The sequence below is a fragment of the Leptonychotes weddellii genome, chromosome 13, assembly GCF_054177405.1.
Source record: "Leptonychotes weddellii isolate Sample4059 chromosome 13, ASM5417740v2, whole genome shotgun sequence".
In the NCBI taxonomy this organism is placed as follows: domain Eukaryota; kingdom Metazoa; phylum Chordata; class Mammalia; order Carnivora; family Phocidae; genus Leptonychotes; species Leptonychotes weddellii.
The window spans coordinates 18,973,954-18,996,527 of NC_138381.1; the positions used below are offsets into that span (position 1 = coordinate 18,973,954).

The 22,574-nt window shown below is 37.4% G+C and overlaps 1 protein-coding gene across 1 annotated transcript in view; it reads left to right on the forward strand.

Moving 5' to 3' along the window:
- The window catches only part of MBD2 (methyl-CpG binding domain protein 2), a 66,397-nt gene that overhangs the window by 6,801 nt on the left and 37,022 nt on the right, over nt 1–22,574 (forward strand). The window contains exon 2 of the mRNA XM_081801192.1: nt 9,888–10,047. Coding sequence (XP_081657318.1) covers nt 9,888–10,047 — 160 coding nt within the window. The remainder of the gene's footprint in view (nt 1–9,887; nt 10,048–22,574) is intronic.

The following is a 22,574-nucleotide window of genomic DNA, read 5'->3' on the forward strand; positions in this document are numbered from 1 at the left end:
GCAAGTTTGACTGGTTTTAGTCTTTCTTCTTACTTTTTTTTTAAGATTTTATTTATTTGAGAGAGAAAGAGGGAGAGCGAGTGAGTGAGAGAGAGCATGCGCTAGAGTGCACAAACAGGGGGAGGGGCAGAGGGAGGAGCAGACTCCTTGCTGAGCCAGGGAGCCTGACAAGGGGCTCAATCCCAGGACCCTGGGATCACGACCTGAGCTGAAGGCAGACGCTTAACTGAGCCACTCAGGCACCCTTTTAGTCTTTTTTCTTGGTATTACCTGATTGAAGCCTGGATCTAGAAATAAAGGATACATAGCTATGGTGGAAATTGTGCTCTGGTAATTCTCTCTCAGCTGTACCATCACAGCTTTTTGTGTTGTGCCAGAGGAAATTTTGTTAGGGTGCAGCATTGCCATCTGTCCTATATCTGATTTTTAAAATCTGACATGCAAAGTCTCACCTGCCAGAACCCCCATAATACCTGTAATAGAGGAAATACATAGCTCAAAAGGAACCGATACACATATATTCTAAAAATAATCTCAAACGGAATTGATGATTTTTTTAAATTGCTTTTAAAATTTCATTTGTGAGATATAAAGTCATAATTTAATTTTTCATAATTTTAATTAATGGAACAGAAGCTGGTGATTTGTAGGAGGTGATACTTTGTGGGTTTTGTTTTTTTTTTTTTTTTAGATTTCATATTGGTACTAATAGAAATCCATAACTTTTGAGCGCCTGGGTGGCTCAGTTGGTTAAGCGACTGCCTTCAGCTCAGGTCATGATCCTGGAGTCCCAGGATCTATCCCATGTCCAGCTCTCCCCCCCTTCTCATGCTCTCTCTCTCTCTCTCAAATAAATAAATAAAATCTCTTAAAAAAAAAAGAAATCTGTAACTTCTTAACCTGTGTTTGAGATCTTTTTAGATCTACATGATGAGTTAGAAATAAATCACCAACTCTTATTTTATAGACTTACTGTTTGTCTTGAATTATTAATACCCTTTGCAGCCTTTTTATTGGTCTTTTATTGCTGTTTGCCATTTCCACTAAGAAATGACTAGGCCAATTGTAAAATGAAGTTTTGTTTAACTTTATCAGAACCTTTTTTAAATACTTTATTTATTTATTTGTCAGAGAAAGAGCGTGTGAACGCACAAATAGGGGGAGTGATAGGCAGAGGGAGAAGCAGGCTCCCTGCTGAGCAAGGAGCCCAATGTGCGACTTGCTCTCAGGACCCTGGGATCATGACCTGAGCCGAAGGCAGCCGCTTAACTGACTGAGCCACCCAGACATCCCAGACAATACAAAAGCAATTTTTGATGGTAGATGTTTAAAGCAAAGGATAAAAGGATTTTTTTAATATGAAAAGGGAAATCAAAAGCCCTACTATAGATCTACTGTAGCCCTCTTCAAATAGGAATGGAGAACTTCTAAAAACTAAAACTTCACAAAGAAGAGTAAAAGTATGGAATAGAATGAAATTTGAGTAATACCTGTGGATCTTATGATTTTGCTTTATCTTATAATACAAATTCATACTCATTTGGGAATTTGCATAAGCTGTATGTGAATATAAATAATAGTAAATATACCTTAAAATTAGATTTTAAAATTGATCATTTCTCATTTGTCAGGAACAGTTATGAGTTATTTACAAATGAGAGGAAGAGGAACATATCCTCTTATTAAAGATTTTTGAAATATATTTTGGTGTTCAATTGGAAGAATCCATAGGTTAAAGCAAGGATGAATGTCTTCAAATTATTTTTCACATGTATACAGTGATGTATGCATCTCTTTAAAAAGGACTTTCTGGAGGCCTTTAGCAGAAATGGGCAAGTGCTATGGCCTTTTGAGCATAATTCTGTTAACCTTTATCATATTTGCTGTAATAGTTGGCAGTCTTGTTGACCATCAGATTCTTAACCTCAAGGTCAGTGGCTGATCCTGATTCATTTTTAAATCTCTAGTATCCACCACAGTCCCTGCTATGTGGAAAGCTCTTAAGAATTGCCTGCTGGGAAACAAACTGAGGGTTGCTGGAGTGGGGGGTGGGGTGGGAGGGATGGGGTGACTGGGTGATAGACACTGGGGAGGGTATGTGCTCTGGTAAGCGCTGTGAATTGTGCAAGACTGTTGAATCTCAGATCTCTACCTCTGAAACAAATAATGCAATATATGTTAAGAAAAAAAAAGAAGAAGAAGGTAGCAGGAGGGGAAGAATGAAGCAGGGGAAATCGGAGGGGTAGACGAACCATGAGAGACGATGGACTCTGAAAAACAAACAGGGTTCTAGAGGGGAGGGGGGTGGGTGGATGGGTTAGCCTGGTAATGGGTATTGAGGGAGGGCACATTCTGCATGGAGCACTGGGTGTTATGCACAAACAATGAATCATGGAACACTACATCTAAAACTAATGATGTAATGTATGGGGATTAACATAAGAATTAAAAAAAAAAAGAATTGCCTGCTGAATGAAGCAAGTAGTTAATACATTTTCCTATTGAATGGTCCAAGAAACTTCTGGTTAGTACTGGCTGTAAATAGGCCTGCACTATAGAGGTGGTCTTGTGTCTCCTGCTGTACCCAGCATCCTGTCTTGTACTATACTAGGTATGCAAATAAATGTCATATTTTTCTTTAGACTTGTATGTTTGTTTAATGTTTGTGTATATATTATATGTAGATTTTTAGACCTATAGGAGGGGTACAGGAGATCTATAGTAGGGCTTTTGATTTCCCTTTTCATATTAAAAAAATCCTTTTATCCTTTGCTTTAAACATCTACCATCAAAAATTGCTTTTGTATCATCATGAGAGGATAATATATTTCTACCTACTTTTAACTAATTTTTTATTTCTTTGTGCTATAACTGTGAAGTTGCTTTGGTATCTGGTAGGAAGTAGTTTATAATAAAAAATAAAAATAATGTAAAAATGGACATACAAAATACACGTTGCAACTTTTTACTGTGAGATCCTACAGTCATAAACTTACCTGTCAGATTACCATAGCAGTTTCTAAATGCTTTTTCTCCATTCTTATTTGAAGACCAGTAATCTTGTCAGTAGACCACACTTCTGTTGCACTGGTTTAGAGTAAGAATGGAGACTTTTGAGTCAGAAAATTGGAACTTGAGTCTTGAATCTTGCTTTACTGTTTTAACTTGGACAGATTAATAAGTTTCCATAATATAAGCCCCTGATTTCTTACATGTAAATCAAAGGTAAGAAGTCTACGTCATGGAATTTTTTGAGATTAAATTAAAGTACATGTAAGGCATTTGGCATGTAGTAGATGGTCAATAGATCAATACAGTGGTAGTTTCTTTCCCTTCACTTAATTAACCAATGTAAACAGAAACATGTGCTTGTTAATTATGTGGAGATTCACAAATATTTTGTTTTATTTTGAAATGTGATGATGGCAGATCTTAGGTGGGTATATATGTTCATCAGAGTTTTTAGAAATATTTTTTCCCGGGCGCCTGGGTGGCTCAGTTGGTTAAGCGACTGCCTTCGGCTCAGATCATGATCCTGGACTCCCGGGATCGAGTCCTGCATCGGGCTCTCTGCTCGGCAGGGAGTCTGCTTCTCCCTCTCCCACTCCCCGTTTTGTGTTCCCTCTCTCGCTGTGTCTTTCTCTGTCAAATAAATAAATAAAATCTTTAAAAAAAAAAAAAAAGATTTTATTTATTTAACAGAGAGCACAAGCAGGGGGAGCAGCAGGGGGAGAGGGAGAAGCAGGCTCCCCGCTGAGCAGGGAGCCTGACATGGGGCTCAATCCCAGGACTCTGGGATCATGACCTGAGCTGAAGGGCAGGTACTTAACCGACTGAGCCACCCAGGTGCCCGGTAACCCATGTTCAGTATGGAAAATTGGGAAAATACGGAAGAGTGTAGAGAAGCAGTGACAATCAGCATTATAGTCCTAAAGAGAATCAGTGTTAAGATTTTGACATATTGCCTTCCATTCTGTATGTATATGTGTTTATGCTCTTTTATTGTTCTTTTTATACTGAAAGAATCCATAGATGAGATCAAGGATGAATATCCTTAAAATTATTTTTTAACACGTATGCAGTGATGTATGCATCTCTTTAAAAAGGTCTTTCCCCTAGCTCTTTTTTCAAAATATAGTCTGTTTTTCCTGCCTGTTTTTTATTATGGAAAAATTCAAACACATGCAAGAGCAAAAGTAGTTAGAAAAGTATAATGAATCTCCCATGTGCTCATCAATCAGTTTTAACAATTATCAACTCCTGGCCAAGCTTGTTTCATCGATATTCAGCCCCCTTTTCCCCATTATATTTTGAAATAATTCCCAGATGTATTTAATTTTTGACATTTCCATAAGTGTCCAGTCCCCAATTCAACCAAAATAACCAGTGTTTTTCCTTTTTCCTTTCTCAAAAAGTGAATACCTTAAGGCAGTGGGATGAGAGTAGGTATAATTCTATATTCATTACTTTTTTATTTTTTAGTGGATCACCCTGGCTTTTATATGATATAGAGATAATAGAATTTGCTATCAGTAATATACTGTTTGCATGTAATTTTTTTTACATAAATGCTGGTTTATGGAATGAGAATGATTGGTACAGAATTTGAATTATATTTAAGGTCTTTTATACCATTTAAAATTGTGTTGGTGATTCCTTAAACATATATGCCAAGGGAAAAGGTGGAATGCTGTCACATTTTACCAGCAGTCAAATTGTAAATAATTTTTTTCCTTAATGATCCTTTAAAAATAATTCTCTACTCCTCCCCCAACTGCTAAGGAAATTTTTTAATGCTCAAATTTGCCCAAACTCCGTATTTTTAAAAAACTACTTTTCAGTTTTCAGGGGATATATTCAGTTTGTATACTTTAATGTTTATGTTCTAAACATTTCAGTATAGAAATTTTCAAACAGATATATAAAAGTAGAGAAAATCATATAAGAAAGTACCAAGTACCCAGTTCAACAGCTGTTAATCTTATTTCTTCCATACCCCAATCCACTACCCCTGATTCAACCTTCATTATTTTGAAGCAAATCTGACATTAGATAATTTCATTCATAAATAACTGCATCAGTATGCTGTTTGTGAAGGTAACACTTAAACTTGTAGAAGTTTTATAACCATGCAGAATTCAGTATTTCAAAATTAGAATACAAGAGGATTATTTACCTGATACTGGCAGCAATTGCTATATGGTTCAGAGGAAGGAGACATTCCACAACTTCATTCTGGGAAGGCTTTATGGAGGAAGTATAATGTGTAATTGGTATTTCTGGGCTCTTGGGATCAGGGTTGGAGTCATGCATTATAGATCAGGTAAAAGGTATGGTTTGCAAAGGGCCGAAGAGAGAAACCATTCAGCCTTTCAGAATAGAGTGAATAAACCAAAGGTCACTAGGTAAGAGGAGGGGAAAGTAGGGTTTAAAGGTTTGGAGGAGGCTAGATGAAAAAGGATCTTACATGCAGGGCTAAGATGTTTGGCTCCCATTTGCTAATGGGTTCATTGAAGGCTTTTAAATTGGAACTGTGGTCAGAGTGGTGTTTTAGGAAGAGTAATTTGAATAGGTGAGAATGCAGAGACAAGCAAATAGAGTCACTTGGCCTCTCCTGGTGATTTAGACCCAAGGTGATAAAGACCTGATTTAGGCAACAACAATGGAAAGGAAGGATGGATTCAAAGGTGAGTATGAAGGAACTGGATTTAGTAACTGATAGAAGATGGGAGAATATAAGTAAGACAAGAGGAGATAAAATCTGCAGAGGAGGGCTGAGGATGGGTCACTTTAGAAAAGGCCTGCATGCAAGGATTGGGAGGAAAGGAATTAGAGAAGGGGAATGATTTGTAGGTAGATGTCTTTGTGTGTATGGCATTCAGCTTTGAAGCAATGGCATGTATTATTTGAATTAGTTGATTTGGCAGTTTTCTGATTACATGTTTTTGTACTGAAGTACAAAAAATTAATTTTAATTTCAGATCTTAGTCTCAGCCAAAACTTGACTTGTGGAGACAAAGTTAGAGAAATCTTTTTTTTTTCAATATGTATTCTGTAACTAACAAGTAAGCTTTAACATTGATTTATTTATATATTTTTAAAAGATTTTATTTATTTATTTGAGAGAGAGCACATGAGAGGGGGGAGGGTCAGAGGGAGAAGCAGACTCCCTGCTGAGCAGGGAGCCTGATGCGGGACTCGATCCAGGGACTCCAGGATCATGACCTGAGCTGAAGGCAGTTGCTTAACCAACTGAGCAACCCAGGCGCCCAAGCTTTAACATTTAAAGGAGTAGAAAACAATAGAAAGTTGATGTTTCTTTATTCTCAAAACTTTTCCAGTGCTGTAGTTTAGAGAATTTTTAGTGTGGAGGTTATTATTATTCCTCACAAAGTACTATTGGCAAGTGATGCACTTCTTTTTTTTTTTAAAGATTTATTTATTTATTTATTTGAGAGAGAGAATGAGAGAGAGAGCACATGAGAGGGGGGAGGGTCAGAGGGAGAAGCAGACTCCCCGCCAAGCAGGGAGCCTGATGCGGAACTCGATCCAGGGACTCCAGGATCATGACCTGAGGCGAAGGCAGTCGCTTAACCAACTGAGCCACCCAGGCGCCCAAGTGATGCACTTCTGAACATGATCTTCAGCCATATAGCTACCATCTGCTGTCCACAGTGCTCCTTGTCACTCATAGGCCAGTTTCACCTTATTGAACTCTGATTATTGCCACCCCCACAGTTCATCCTGTTAGAAACTGGTTTGAAGATACACTTGTGTTTGCTCAGACTCTGGTCTCCTCATAATGTTTGACTAAACGTCATGATGATCCATGTTACCCAAGTAACATGGAAAAAGAGGTTCTGCTCTTTTAGAGGAGTGTTTTCAGAGTGCAGTTGCATAGGCAAGCAATGGGTTTTCAGAAGAATTAATTTTTATGTGGAGACTGGCAGGGCATGTTACAGTTGTCTAGCTCAGGGAATGATGATTACAGGTGAGTTTATAGAGTGATAAAATGTGAATACCACTAAATTAAGACGATCACAATTTAAGTAGTTTTTGGTGTCTCAATGAAGTTTTTTTAGAGTTGAAAGTCAGATGCCAAATAAAATTTCTTTCTTTTTCATAACCTGTAGTTAGAAACCTCTAAGACAGAGTTAGGCTTAAGTGCTTTAAACAGTTTAATCAAAATGAAAGCAAAGGCAGTTCAAATGATGAAATGTTCTTTTATAAAAAAAATTCATGTCTTTGATTTTAGTTTAATCATTACTTTAGGGTATTTGGAGGGTAGGAAAAGTTAAAGGTGAAATCACAAGTTGGTTCAGGGCTGGCATATCTGGGGGCAGTTGGTAGGGAATTTTTTTTGTGGTTGAAAGTGAAATATTAGTATTTCATTACTGGGATTAGAAGTAATCACTTTGGTTAGAAACTGAAAATGACTAATATCCTTCACTAGTCTACTAGAATTTTTTTAAAAAAAGTAATTTTCCTAAGTTACAGTTTGCTGCTTTTATTATTTTATTATTTTTTTATTTTTTTTTTAGTTTGCTGCTTTTAGAATAAAAGCTTAGTCACATTAAGTTCTGGTGTGTGTGAGACGGCAACCTACCGCAGCCATCTTAGAGGGCAGACTGATAACGTAGTCTGGGTTAAGACTGGAGCTTAAGTGACATGCAGTCTTTTTGTTCATCTAGCATTATTTCGCCTGCCACTTCCAGGGTCATTTTGGTGCTGTGCAAATATTTTATATCTGATGGACAGAATCCTTACTTAACCATTCCCTTGGGCCTTGCTTTTCTATATGCTTACCTTCATCCTGTGCGGAGGAAGGTCCCTTGTTTAAAATCTCCTGGGGCAGCCAGGTTGACTTTCCTTAAAGCACCAAGCACAAGCTGTAGCAGTTACAGAGAAGAAAATGGCTTGTACCACTGTTCTGAACGCCACAGTGTGTAGGACGAGAACTTGTAGCTATCCAGTATAGATGCTTCATAGAATTCCATCTTATGACAGAGGGCAGTGAATTTAGTATGAATAACTGACTGGTAACCCTTTGATATTCCTTTTTTGGGATATGTTAATAGTTAAAACTTGATTTCCACTTTCTTCATCGCTGATTTAGTTTATCAGTAGAGTGTCTCAGGCCTTTCAGTTTCCATTTGTTTTTTAAAATCAATAAATATAGGAACAGTTTAAGCCATATTAAATTGCTAATCTAGATCATAAACTAGGCAGTCACATTTTATGAGTGTGGCTATTTAACTGAGTTCTTAAGTATTTAGATTTCCTAAATTTGAGGAGGAGTGTCAAACTGATCTCTAAGGAGTTTTGTTCTAAGGAGGAATGCTGTAGTGAGGCTCTGGTATGCTTTCAGCTGCAGTAGGTAACTGGCATTTCAACTGTTCCATAAGGAGTGACTCGTTGCAGGGCTCGTTTGAGAAATTAGTCAATTGATTTCTTAAAAAATGACTTTCTAGTTGTCTCTAAGTTATATCCTTAAAAATAATAGTGCTTATCTTTTTGGTAGAAGTTGCTACCTTAGTATTTTCATCTTCTGGAACACTAGTCTGTTGAAACTAAGTCCACTCTTAAGTTCAGCTTTTATTGCACTGATGAGATGTCTCATTAGAGAGATACCTCATTGAGAGTGTTGGTTGTTACCTCCATCTGTAGGTTGAATTTTAGAACTTGAATTGTGTTTCAGGAATACTTACATTATGTGATTGTGGGGGAAAAAACTGCTGATATGATCAAATTTTGGTGGCAGAATACGATAGAATTTGTGACAAAGTGCGATGTGTTGGTTTGGATTTGACCCAGAGAGAAGTTTTGCTCTTCCAGGGCAGTATTTTATTGCTTGGTTTCCCAGCCAGAATTCTCTTTTGTCTTCCCCTTCAATTATTTTTCTTTTATTGTGGTCAGTTCATACAAGGTTAAGTTCTAAATAGGATAGGTTGGCTTTTTGGAGAAATATTTTAGAATTCTTACAGTTTTCTTCTGGTAACATATCTATGCTGACTTTAACAGTTGATTTTTAGTATATTTGGCTCAGAAAATTTGTTACATAAGACGGGGGCATTCTTCCTATAAAAATTTTCTTATAGATCAATGCCATATAGCAAAAAAAGTTTTAGGAAAGACTAGTTTAGCTTTCTGTATAATTCTGGCACTTTTATAATTTTCCTTCAACAATATTTCTTATGAGAAGTAAGTTATTCTTGATAAGGACTTTGGCTAATAAAACTCATGTCAGCAATATACAAACACATTTGCAAATGTTTGCCTTTATTTCCTCCTTTGAGTAGTTACATTAGGGAGCATTTAAATATTGTCAGAATTCAACATTTTCTTTTCTGTTGTAAATGTGAGTTCACATTAGTAGCCCAAAGAATACATGGATTCCAAGTGTTTTTGTGTGTGTGTTTTTAATAAGGATTGTTGACTTCAGAAGAATTTTTTCTGAAGTGCTGATCATTGCTGACATTGTGTATATGTAATACTTACAAAAAAAAACCAAAACACTTCAAAAGTCAGTTTGGAAATAAGTTTGTAATGTTGAAGACATTTGCAGTGTGCGTATTGTGCTGTGCGTGCAGTTTGTACGGGGATTCTGTCCGTGGCTGCTGAGTGACCGGTGGGATAATCTGCAGTAACATCTGTTATGTACTCCAGTGGTGTAGCTAGTGGAGTGTAATATTCGGGGATACATTATCTCTTCTGACAGGGAAGTTATGAAATTACTTTAAAACTTTGCCATTTCTTTGGGAAAAAAATAAACATGTAAAATTGTGGTGTGGTAACAATTGGGTAGAAAGATGTGAAGAAAGGTTTATGTAGAGATCTAGGGAAAAACATTGTTATCTTTTGTACAATGAATGTTCTCTTTCTTCTAGTCCAAGTGGTAAGAAGTTCAGAAGCAAACCTCAGTTGGCAAGGTACCTGGGAAATACTGTTGACCTCAGCAGTTTTGACTTCAGAACTGGAAAGATGATGCCTAGTAAATTACAGAAGAACAAACAGAGACTGCGGAATGATCCTCTCAATCAAAATAAGGTTGGTGAATTTACTTAGAACATATGGATGCTATTTCAGAAGCTCTCCACAAAGTATCTTACATTGTAATTATGTCACTAGAATTTTGGCTGTCTAAACATCCCAGTCTCCCCCCACCCACTCCGCCTCCCCCCAAAGCATTTGGACTTACAAATCTGATTAATTTTCTGGTAGTTGGTGGTACTTTGCATAAGTAAATTGTGCACAGTTGAAAACAGTATTTCAGTATCTGTCTAGGCCAACATATTTTTGGCCCACTGGGACTGTTTACAAAAGATTTCTGTGTTGATGTTGTCTCATATTTTTTTTTTCTTAAAATAGTTCCTATTGCCCAAAAAGAGGCAAAATTTTAATGTGGCAAGTATCCTTACCACATAGTTTATGCTTACCTATCAGTTTTCAGAATTAGGATTTGCAAAAGGGCAATTTTTATTTTGACTTTTGAAGATGTTGAGGATAATGACTTTTAGCAGTAATATTCTCATCCTAATACTGCGATTGGAGATTTTTCCATTAGCTCTTACTTTTATTGAGCTGCTGATGGTTTATTGTATAGTAATTTAAACAAGTAGCATTTGAATTATTATGGTAATTTAATTGTATCAGAGCACCCAATATCTTTACCAAGAAAGCCCCCCCATCCCCTGCAAGGGCAGCTAATCTTACATAACCATTTTGTCTCAATTTTTCTTCCTCTAAATTTCAGAGATCTATGTGTATTGCCCCCACTATCATTTCACACTGACTGTGTGAACACAGGGGAGGGAAAAGTAAGGGCTTTTCTTTCCAGGGTATATATGACCTTGATACAACCTCGCATGCTGCGTGGGGGTACTGTGTTCCTTTTAGGAACCCTGAGGCAGTGTGTAGGATGGGATGGGCTTTGGAACCAGGCCGGCGTGGTTTGATGTATTGGCTCTGCCACTTACTAGCTCAGGCAGTCATGGGTAACTCTTTTTAACCTCTGATGGCCTCAAATCTCTCATTTGTAAAACTAAGGTAGTGACCTCTTTCCTTGCACATTATTGCAAGGAGTAAATAGGAAGTTATATGAAAACATCTAATAAAGTATTTGACCCATGTGAGTTCCTTTCCTTTCCCCGCTGCACCTTCTTAAGCACCAAGCTTCCTTGGTGAACAGTGTTGCTTGGTGGCCAGTGTACATGGAAATTTTTTGACCTAAGATCTCTTACTTTGTATCTTTTTACTTTTCCTGAAGGATATGGGTCTCTGCTTCATATCTCTCTTTATTCAGAATTCAGCTTAATAGTTTGTTAATAATAGTTTAATTTCCAAAAATTGGTATGCGGGTCAGAGTACATTGTTTCTTCATCTGTTGCATTGGTTCCCATGCATCCATTTACCATAGGGACATTGTCAAGTACCTTGTTTATAGATGGAATGGGAACGGAAGACTGAAATTGCTTTCTCTATTGCTTAACAGTGGGATTACTTTGGGTTGATAGCTATGAAGGCGTTAAGGGTAAAAGACAGTGGTGGTAGAGGGAACTCAAAAGAAAGTGAGGACCTGCAGTGTGTATAGCTCTGTGATTCAGCTTAAGAAAACCCTTATTTTAGGTTGATTTTGCTTCTTAAATATACAGAGCAAAATTAAGATTTAGTTTTCTTAAACTGCCTTTAAAAAAAAACTTACCACAATGCTGGATACCTATCAAAAGGGGTCAAGTATTTATAAAATGAGTGGAATGCTTTCAGGCTGCCCTGTTGTTCTCAGAATCACAGTTAAACTACACTAAATATAATATGAAGATATGTTCCTGATAGTTATGATTCACTAAAAACCAAAAACTAATTCGTCTCTTTAGTTTGTGTGCACCTTTATGCTCTAGCTGCGCTGGACTGCTCATCATCCTGCACCATGGCATGTGCTTTCAAGATTCTGCTTGCTCATGTGCTGTTTCCTCTGCTTGGAATGCGCTTCCCCCCTTCCCCTCCATCTGGTGAACTCCTACTCATCCAAGGCCCAGCTCCATTGTCTCCACCTCTGTGAAGCCTGCCCCTGCATTCTCCAGGCAGAACCAGTCCCTTCTTCCATAATGTCTCCCTGGTGCTTTGCCATTGTATTTGTGATCGTCTGCTTCAACTAGACTGTGCGCTCCATGAGGGCAAGGACTATGTTTTTTTTTTTTTTTGGTATAGGTAGTCCAAAGCCTAGCACATGGTAGGTACTTAGTAAATGTTTGCTTCATGTTTGAGTTAATATCCACCTCATTCCAGAAGTTCATAGTGGTCATAAATATTGAATAAATTAATATACCATACATTATTTTGAAAGTGCCTTTCATTGTCATTGTTTTCTGAAGTTCCTCTCTGAATTTGGGGGGGGGGCATAGTCTTATTTTTGCACCTGATTTTATTTTAATTAAGTAGTCACAAAAATGGAGTTTTGCAGTTCTAAAAATAAGCTCTCTTGGGGCTCCTGGGTGGCTCAGTCGTTAAGCGTCTGCCTTCGGCTCAGGTCATGATCCCAGGGTCCTGGGATCGAGCTCTGCATCGGGCTCCCTGCTCCGCGGGAAGCCTGCTTCTCCCTCTCCCACACCCCCTGCTTGTGTTCCCTCTCTCACTGTCTCTTTCTCTGTCAGATAAATAAATAAAATCCTTTCAAATAAAAAATAGGCTGTCTTTTGGAGTAATGCCAACATTGAATATCTCTATAAAAGCAGAAAATGTAATGTATTCGTGGCTAATTCTGTATTGTATCTTTTTAAAAAATAATACAGTATGGAGAACACTGGGAGATATAAATTGGTAAATAGGAATGTTAGCTAGTTTTGCTATATAGTTATAAACTTGGCTGAAGTGCATTATTGTGTTGTTTTTGAGGTTTTTAAAAACCCTTGAAATAATTTGAAATGTAATTAAATTTTGAAACAGGTTAAATTGCAGTTTATAATGACTGATTATAAACTGAGATCTTAAATATGTTTCATATCAAAAGTGAGTTTACTGGGTGCATAATACATAAGGTATCGTTGAAAAAATATCTTTTGAAGATCTTTGCGAAGTGGCAGTTATTTTAGGATGAGAGGGTGCAGTGGAATGGGCATTGTCTTTTGATTAATATTTGCTGTTTTTGCAGTACCTATTCCTGCTTGTCTCAGTCTCAGTCTTAACCTTACTCTGAAAATCTGTTCCGTTCTTGATCATACTGTGATAATTATTTCCAGTTGCTACCTCCGTCCTTCTAGCTGATAAAGTGTATCTGTCAAGTAGGTTGCTGAAGATACTCCATTAGGTTGATGGAAAAAGACTAGACAAAGATTTGGGAGTCGTCAGTATAGAGCTTGAAGTGATGAGCAGCTTTCTAAAAGCTTACTCAACGGGAGAAGTAATAGTTATGTGGTGATATTGAGAGCTATGCCTCTCAATATGTAAATAAGACAACAAAACCTTTGCTTTGAAAGCTAGGTATTTAGGCATTCATCCAGGCTTTGATCTTTTAAAGAGGGGAGATGTTTTAAGGTTTCAGAGATATGACCGTCAACATTTTAAAAAGGAAGCTAAGTTCTTAAAAAGGTAAGTTTCTTTAAAAATGTAATTGGAAAAACTAGGATTGGATAAAAAAGAGTACAGTGATTCTGGGTGCAAAATATGTTTTGGGAACTCCCGTAGTTTGGTTTTGTTGTTAGCAATTCCTTTTGTTTCAGTGTTTCAGATGTGTAAACATTAAACTGAATTTCTTATGTTTCTAGTTCTTAACACTGAAATGTGTATAAATTAAAGCTAAAAACTAATAATATCCAAGTTCTCTAACATTAATGTGACATATGTATTTTATAAAATGCTCACAATATGAATTGGTATGGAACAAGTTATTTTTTTAGATTGGCTTGTCAGTGCTGCTGATACCTTGGAAAGACTCGGTTCTTTCATCACATTTCTCTATTCACACAGATTTGATACATTTGGAAATAAAGAGCATCATGTTGTCTTGAATGGAATCAGTTGTATAAGTCTCCCATTATTCATTTCTCATGAATTACTTTGGTTTATGGTAGTATGCTATTGTGATTTTATAAACACAGCCTTGGGTTCTATATGGCTGTGTCCTAGGTATATAACCAAATGATGTAGAATGTGCTTGTTTTAATTATCCTCAACAAAATAATAAAAATTCTTGTAGAGAGCTATTATATCTTGGGGGCAGTATCTGCAGTTTGAGAAACTTAAGTGAACAGGTGGTGATAGTGGGAATCAGATTGGGTATTAGATATAGAGTGGGTGCAGTGTAGAGAATGGATTTGGGAAAAGGTGAAACTGGAAGTAGGGAAGTGGTTGGGCTGTTGGCTAGAAAAGTAATTATGGCAACTAACGCTATAGCCGGAGGTATGGAAAGGTGTGAGATCCAATCAAGAGAAATCAGTAAGTATAAGTACTGATGATTGTAGAGAGAGCTGTTCATGCCTGCTGCAGTTTTGGCTTGAATCACTTGGGGTGAAGGTCAATAAAGAATAGGGGAGGAAGAACAAGTTTGGGGAGGGGGTGAAGAAGACCAAGTTAGAAGTTTTGTTTCTTGGAATTCTGAAAGGACCTGGTGCATGCCTAGGAACTCTGAGGTCACGCTTTGAGAACTCCTGTCATTGTAGATTGTCATAACTTTTAGGATCGCCTAACAGAGGGCCAAATAGGAGAAAAGTATCTTGCCACACTGTTGGTAGTGAATAAATGAATAAATTAGTCTTGTGGAGAGTAAGAAGGAACTTCCAGAAAGGTAGTAGGAGAATTAAGAAAATGTGGTGTTCTAAAAGCCTAGGAAAGAAAATTTTTGTTAAATGACATGATGAGATCAAGGAGTATAAAGACTTTGTAGTATCCATTGGATTTCCAAATTAGAAGGCATCTGATGACCTTTTATAACCAATTTTGAGGGACCAGAAGTCTTTCTTAAAATGCTAGAAAGTTTCTGGGAAATGAGAAATTAGAAGCAAAATGTAGCTGCTCATTTAAAAGTTTTAAAATTTTGATTTGTTATTATTTGATTAGGTAATTTGTACACAGGGTGAAAGGATACTCAATAAAAAAGTCTCCCTCCCTCTCCAGCCTCTCATGTGCCGTCTTCTTCCTGAGAAGAAATTATTATTAATCGGTTTTTTTTGTATGTCCTTCCAGAGCTTCTGTGCATTTACAAACATGTACATATATGTGCATTTTTACCCCTCTCCCCATAAAAATGGTTAGACTACTCTTACAGAACTTGAATGAGAGGTGGAGGAGAGAGGACAATATTTAGAAGAGAATGCATGACCAAGGAACATTATCATTATTGTTATTTTTTCCTTCAGTGGATGAAAGAGGTCAATAGAGAAGTCAGGCAGGTGTCCAACCTGAGAGTACATTCTTCAGGAGGCCCTCCAGGAATCTTTGAACTGAGTGCAGTATTTTCTGTTACGCATTTTTCTGAGGAGAGAGTCTGTTATCTTTATCAAATTCTCAAAGTAAAATGTAGCTAAGAAAGCTAATAGCGACTGTTTTAGAAGCAGGAAAGGAAGCAAGGCCTTGGCAAAAGATTTGAGGGACCAACTCACTTGCTGTAGCTCAAATTAGACCTTTGTTGAACAGATAACTTAAGTTATTGAAGTAGTACCTTAGTGGGCTGACTTAATTGTGTCCTTGGGACATGGTCAGTTAACCAGTACTAATGAGCTCTGTGGTAGGATCAATTCTGATTACCAGCTCCTGATAGAGCACACTGTGTGGTAAGAACTGCCCCTTGGATTCTTCCTAGAATCTTTCCATCCACACTGAAAACAGTGACCTCATTCTTTCTACCAACAATCCTGACATATAGAGAAAGTAACTAAAATCTTTTCCAAAGTTGCTGGTGTCCTCTTCATCAGTGTATTAAGCATTTGTTGAATGGAGTGTCTTCTGGTATCTCTAGTGAATATAGTTGGGGGTGGAGAGAGGGAGTAAGCAGATCACAGATGATAAGTTAGCGTTTGTAGGCCTTGAAGTCTTAATAAGCGATTATTGGCATCTCCCTTAAGTGTGGGCCACTGTTCAGTTTCTGTTAATTTGAAATGAAATAGATAAATGTGGAAGTGAACAGCAAGTAGCTATTATAGTAATCTGCTGATAAATGATGATGGCCTGGATACGGTGGTGGTGGAGAGAAGGGGGCAGTTTCTAGATCTGTTTTGAATATAGAATTTATAGGATTTGTTAATGATTGGGTGGGGAAGATGATAGAAAAGACTCAAATGTGAGACCTTAGTTTTTAGATGAGTGGGTGGATTGGGTTACCATTTACTGAGGTCACCTTAGGAGAGTTTATATGGATGGATAAAATAAATTTTGGACATGCGGAGTTTGTGTTGCTTATTAAACATCTAAATGGAAATGTCCTGTATGCAGTTAGTATGGTAATTGAGAGGTCTCAGCTGGAAAGTCATCAGCACATAGGTAGTATTCTAAGTAATGGGACTAAAGGAGATTACCCAGACATCAGGATCCAGAACCAACATCTGAGAAAATCCGATAATTAGAACTTGGTTAGAGTAGAAGGAATCCGCAAAGTGGGTTGAGAAAGAATGGCTAGTAAGAAGGAGAGACATGGGAGAGAGAATGCTTCAAAAAGAAGAGTGGTCAGTTATATTGATGCCATTGAAGGGTTGAGTGGAGGAAGACTGAGAAACTTCCATTGAAATTGGCAACATGAAGCTAATTAATAACCTTGATTTTCAGTGGCAACAGAAGCCAGATTGGATGGGGTTGAAAATGAGTGAGAGAGGAAATTAGCATGGACAAATCTTTCAGTAAATTTTGTTTGGATAGAGAAGAGAATCACTAGATGGTAGATGAAAGAGATGCTCATTTGGTTAATCTCCCAATTTAGAAGACTGAAAAGTTTAAGAAGAATGGGGTCTGTAGCACAAGTGGAGAAAGCACAGAGGTCAAGAAAGTTAAGCACATTTGCAGCATGATGATGATGGACCATAGAACCTGTACTGGGTAGGGTAGAATGTGAAAGTGGTTAAGGCTGAGTGAGAAAATAGGACAGTCAATGGATAGGAGATACTGCTGGGGTGAAAGAAATGCAGAGGGCAGTTCTGAGAAAGTGAGCTGCAAGGATAGGAAGTAGGAATTGGAGAGTTGGATGCTTGATTGAGATACTGGAGATGGCGTAGTTACTAGTGTTGATGAGCCTGTGGCTATAATGTTAGGTGAGTGAGGGTGGGCAGAGGAATAGATCAAAGGACCCGGGATGTTGGGTGAGTTATCCACATGGATATTGAGGTCTCCCAGAATGAGGACAAGAGTTGGGATGGAGAGAAAGACTGAAATGGAAACTAAAGTCTAGCGAAGGAAGGAGAAAGGGAGGAGAGGAAGAGGTAGGATAGCCAGATACGAGCTTCAAAGAACTGGTGTTTTTAAAGGATCAAAAATGGAGAAATTATTTGAGAAAAATGGGAGAAAGGATAAAACCTATACCACCTCTTGGCCCTTGGATATGCAGTTGAGAGTGAGAAGGAAAAAGGGAGAAAGGAGTCGGGGGAGGGAGGGAAAGAGAAAAGTTTCATTTGAGAGAACCTGAGGGGAGATAGTATCTTCAAGGGATGGCCAAGTCAGTAAGTGCGGGAGCTGGAGAGAATGTTTAGAGAAAATACTGAGGACGTAGGAAAGCCTAATCGGTCATTCAGGAGCGCACAGTATAAGGATTGGGGGTGGGACGGGTCAGAAAAGTTTGAAAGCCACTGAACAGTGGGGTAGATGAGTGGATGTGCAGACTGGGGATGAGTGGTGGGTGATAATGTATGATCAGAGGGACTTGACTATTTGGTTACTACTGAGATAGGAATGTGATGTGCAGTGATACTAATTTTGATAAATGTTAGAGCAGAGGACACAATTGAAAGATGGTCCTGACTGTGGGCTGTCTGTGTGACTCAGAGGAAGACACTGGCCAGATACCTATAGGTATATGTTAAGTAGTAATAGTTGGAGTAAGTCTTGGGGCTATTTCTCTTACACTGATAATCTCAAGGCAGATAATACAGATGAGACTCTATTCTTTACATAATAAAATTGAGATGGATATTGTAGACTGCATTGAATTGTATTTTCCACCTATTTAGCACCTATAAGTTTAAAGCAGAAAATGAGAATATTGAAGGGTAAGGTCTGCATAACAAGATTTTATATATAATAGACATTTTATGCATCCATTTATCCCACAGAAATTTTTTTAGCACATTCTCTAGTTAGGTATTATTGCAGACTGGGAATATAGCAAAGGAAGTTCCCTGTCATTGTAGACTGTAGGTCAACAAGAGAATTAAGCCCTGCAGAAAATAATTTGTGTGACTATTGCCACAATTCTCCCAAGGATGTGTACACAGGTAGTATCAGCCCAGATGTAAAGGAGACAATGAGTTTCATACAATAGCTGCCTTAGTTTGAGTAGAGCTGCTCGTAAGTACTGGGTTGGAACTCATTCCCATCTTTTGCCTTAAGTCCTTTAATGACCTGCTATTCACTAAAGCTGCAAGAAGTTATTTTTCAAGTAGAACTCTTCAAAACTTGTTTTTAGTGTTGAATTTCAATGTTCCACCTCTTCAATTAACTACAAGTGCTTTTTAATGAGCTCAAAGTGTTGTCCACCTATTTTTTAAAAATATCCCAATGGTCTTAAAAAAAAAAAAATCTTGTTCCTCACTTGGGATTTTACACGAAGTGGATTTTCAGTACAAAATCATAGGTCCCAGATATTCTTTACTTTTTGCAAAAGCTACGGAGTTTCCACAACTTTATGAATATACTAAAAAAACACTGAATTGTATGCTTAAAAATGGTGAATTTTATGGTATGTGAATTATATCTCAATTTTAAAAAAATCTGAAAGATTGTAAAGTGCTTTGCATTGTTGGTTTTTGATTTTGTGAAAAGGCATTAACTGTAGGCTACTGTACATATTCTGGAACAAATCTGAAATTATTTTTTTTGACGATAATACTGGTTTGGTCTAAAGATACCACTCAGGTTCCACTCTTTGTGAACCAGGGGATAGCTTTCCTCCTGGAAAAGCTTAATAGGTTTAAGTTCCTAAATTTCAGTAGCATGGTCAAAAACATGTTAATGCTGATAATATTTAGAAATAGCTATCTATTCAGAATTTACATGCCAACATGACTATAAAATACATGCCTATTTTGTTAATTGTTGTCTTCCCTCCATCCCCCAGAATGTAGGCTTTGAGGCAGGGACTTTCTTGTTTTGATGACGACCATATACCCAGCATGTGCCTGCACATAGTAGGCAGATTTGTTCAGGATTTGCTCAGTGACTGAATGAAAGCTGCATCATACATGCATTATCTTGTTTGATCTTCGTAAGAATCGTATGAGTGGTTATTGTTATTCTCATTTACAGATGAGAAAAGTGACCTTAGAAAAATAAAGTCTTTGCTTTTCAAACTGGGGCATGAATATCTCTTGGGGGTGATATGGAAAGCCATAGAATTAAAATGATACTTGAGTGATACTTGGAAGTATCAGTTTTATTTGAGTATTTTGGATAGGTAGAGCAGCATTTTACCTCAAAACAAACATGGCTTGGAGTGCCTGGTGGCTCAGTTGGTTAAGCATCTGCCTTCAGCTCAGGTCATGATCCCAGGGTCCTGGGGTCAAGCCCTGCGTCTGGCTCCCTGATCAGTGGGGAGTCTGCTTTTCCCTCTGTCCCTCCCCCTGCTCACGTGCACTCTCTCTCTTTTTAAATATTTTTTAAAAATTAAACATGGCTAATTTTTATTTTTTTTATTTTTTATTTTTATTTTTATTTTTTAAGATTTTATTTATTTGAGAGAGAGAGAATGAGAGACAGCATGAGAGGGAGAAGGGTCAGAGGGAGAAGCAGACTCCCTGCTGAGCAGGGAGCCTGATGTGGGACTCGATCCCGGGACTCCAGGATCATGACCTGAGCCGAAGGCAGTCGCTTAACCAACTGAGCCACCCAGGCGCCCTAATTTTTAAAATATAAAGTACAAAATTTGCAGGATTAAAGATAAAAATGAGTCCTTTTGGCTCTTGTCAAAGAATATATACAATTCCGAACTATCATTCAGCTTTAATTCAAAGCCAGGCTGGGAAAAGTGATATTAGAATAAAAAATTAGGGGCGCCTGGGTGGCTCAGTTGGTTAAGCGACTGCCTTCGGCTCAGGTCATGATCCTGGAGTCCCGGGATGGAGTCCCGCATCGGGCTCCCTGCTCGGCGGGGAGTCTGCTTCTCCCTCTGACCCTCCCCCCTCTCATGTGCTCTCTCATTCTCTCTCTCTCAAATAAATAAATAAAATCTTTAAAAAAAAAAAAAAAAGAATAAAAAATTAAATTCCCGCTGTTCAAACTATGCTGTGTGAAGGCTTACGTGGTATACACAACAGGGATGGTTTTGAAAGAGTGCTCCTGTATCCTTCTGTGTATACTCTTTCCTGCAGTTGATCTGAGCATGCACCTGAGATGGAGTTACAGGCTCTTTTTTTCCCGTTGCCCTTTCGTTGTCTACCTTCTCTCATTTTATAGAAGAGCACACTTTTTACTTGTCTGCCATATTACCATGGTGCAAAATGTTTGATCTCTAGTAAAGGAATAATTTGAAATACTGGTGTTGGATGCCAAGAAAATGAATGACTTGGTAACTTGTCTTTCTGCCAGTGTAATTCTTTGTCAGAACTTTATAGAGAACTTAATGTAGATATTGATTATCAAAAATTTTTGATGGTTCACTATGCAGTATTTTGACATATAACTCAAAAGAAGTTCAAAGGTGGACAATAAAACTCATTCTATTTACTCATTTATGCAAACAAGTTTTCTTGGCGTTCCATCTTTAAAAAATGAAGAATAGGAACAGAATTGGTACTAAATGTTGGCGCATTCTAGCAGCAGCTAGTAATACTCATCCAAGCCTATGAAGTTAATTTTAAATTTAAAAAAATCTCTTCTTTAATATACTTAATTTTTATTAAGTATATTAATTTTAATTTACTGTTTTGGGGCAGTTATATACTACTGATGTAGTAAACCAGAAATTTATTTTTTTAAAAAAATCACTACTTTATGATCAGAAAAAGTTTAAAAAAATAATCTCATGATGCATAAATGATCAGTGAAAAGTTTTCAAGTTTAAAATAGGAAATAACTTTGGGAATGGAATTATTCAAAGAGAAAAAGGAGTGAAATAAAATGTAACTATTGAAGAGTTTATTCATGTGTAAGTGGTTGGTAGGTATATTTAGATTGTTAGATACATCTTAAAATGGTACGTTTATTATCAAAGTGTCAATATTTAAAATACTGTAGTAAGTGCATTCTTTGCAATTACTTACATTAAAGTTTGAAATAGTCTTGATGTTAGCTTTGAAATTTAAGTGAGGTATTTTCCGATATTTTTTAGCCAGTAGGAATGTAGAAATGTTTGAAAATCACTGGTTTATGACACATGCTCTTCATCCACCGCTTTAATTATCCTCTTTTCTAGCCTTAGTCAAGTTAGGTCAACTGAAAGGCTACATTAAAATTAGACCACACTGGTGTTTAGTTCCTTTAAGAATCACCGTCTCCAAGTTTCCTTTAAATATTATGTTCTTGGCTTTTAAGGAAGGTCACTGAAAAAGAAAAAGCATTTGAAATTTGCTTAGTATTTGTTTGATGTTAGTGACTTTAATTTTTTTCTAGATTTAATACCAGGACAGCTTTGTTTTCCTTATTAATTGGTATGTTTCCTCCTTTCTGACCTGGTATCTATATGATTTAATGTTTCTCTTTTCACCCAGACTCCTAACAATTTCAGGTCCACTTTTGATGCTCAGTACTAGTATTGATCACTATTAATCTTTTCAAAAGGAATTTTGTTTTCCCCTGTCACTGATTCTCTGTTTTTAAAAATTAATTTTTATTGCATATTCTTTCTGAGTGTACAAAAATCCACCTCAGATATGTATTGGAAAGAGATGAAGTAAACTTTTTTTTTTAAAAAATTTAAAGATTTAGGGCGCCTGGGTGGCTCAGTCGTTAAGCGTCTGCCTTCAGCTCGGGTCATGATCCCCGGGTCCTGGGATCGAGTCCCACATCGGGCTCCCTGCTCGGCGGGAAGCCTGCTTCTCCCTCTCCCACTCCCCCTGCTTGTGTTCCTGCTCTCGCTGTCTCTCTCTCTGTCAAATAAATAAAATCTTTAAAAAAAAAAAATTTAAAGATTTATTTTTGTATTCCTCCCTAAGGGGATAGAATAGAGTCTCAAAAATTATTTGAGTTATTTGAGTACTTCCAGCCTAATATACACATTAATATAAAATACATTAAATTTTGATTTGAGGGGGTGCCTGGGTGGCTCAGTTGGTTAAGCAACTGCCTTCGGCTCAGGTCATGATCCTGGAGTCCCAGGATCGAGTCCCGCATCGGGCTCCCTGCTCAGCAGGGAGTCTGCTTCTCCCTCTGACCCTACCCCCTCTCATGCTCTCTCTATCTCATTCTCTCTCTCAAATAAATAAATAAAATCTTTAAAAAAAAAAAAA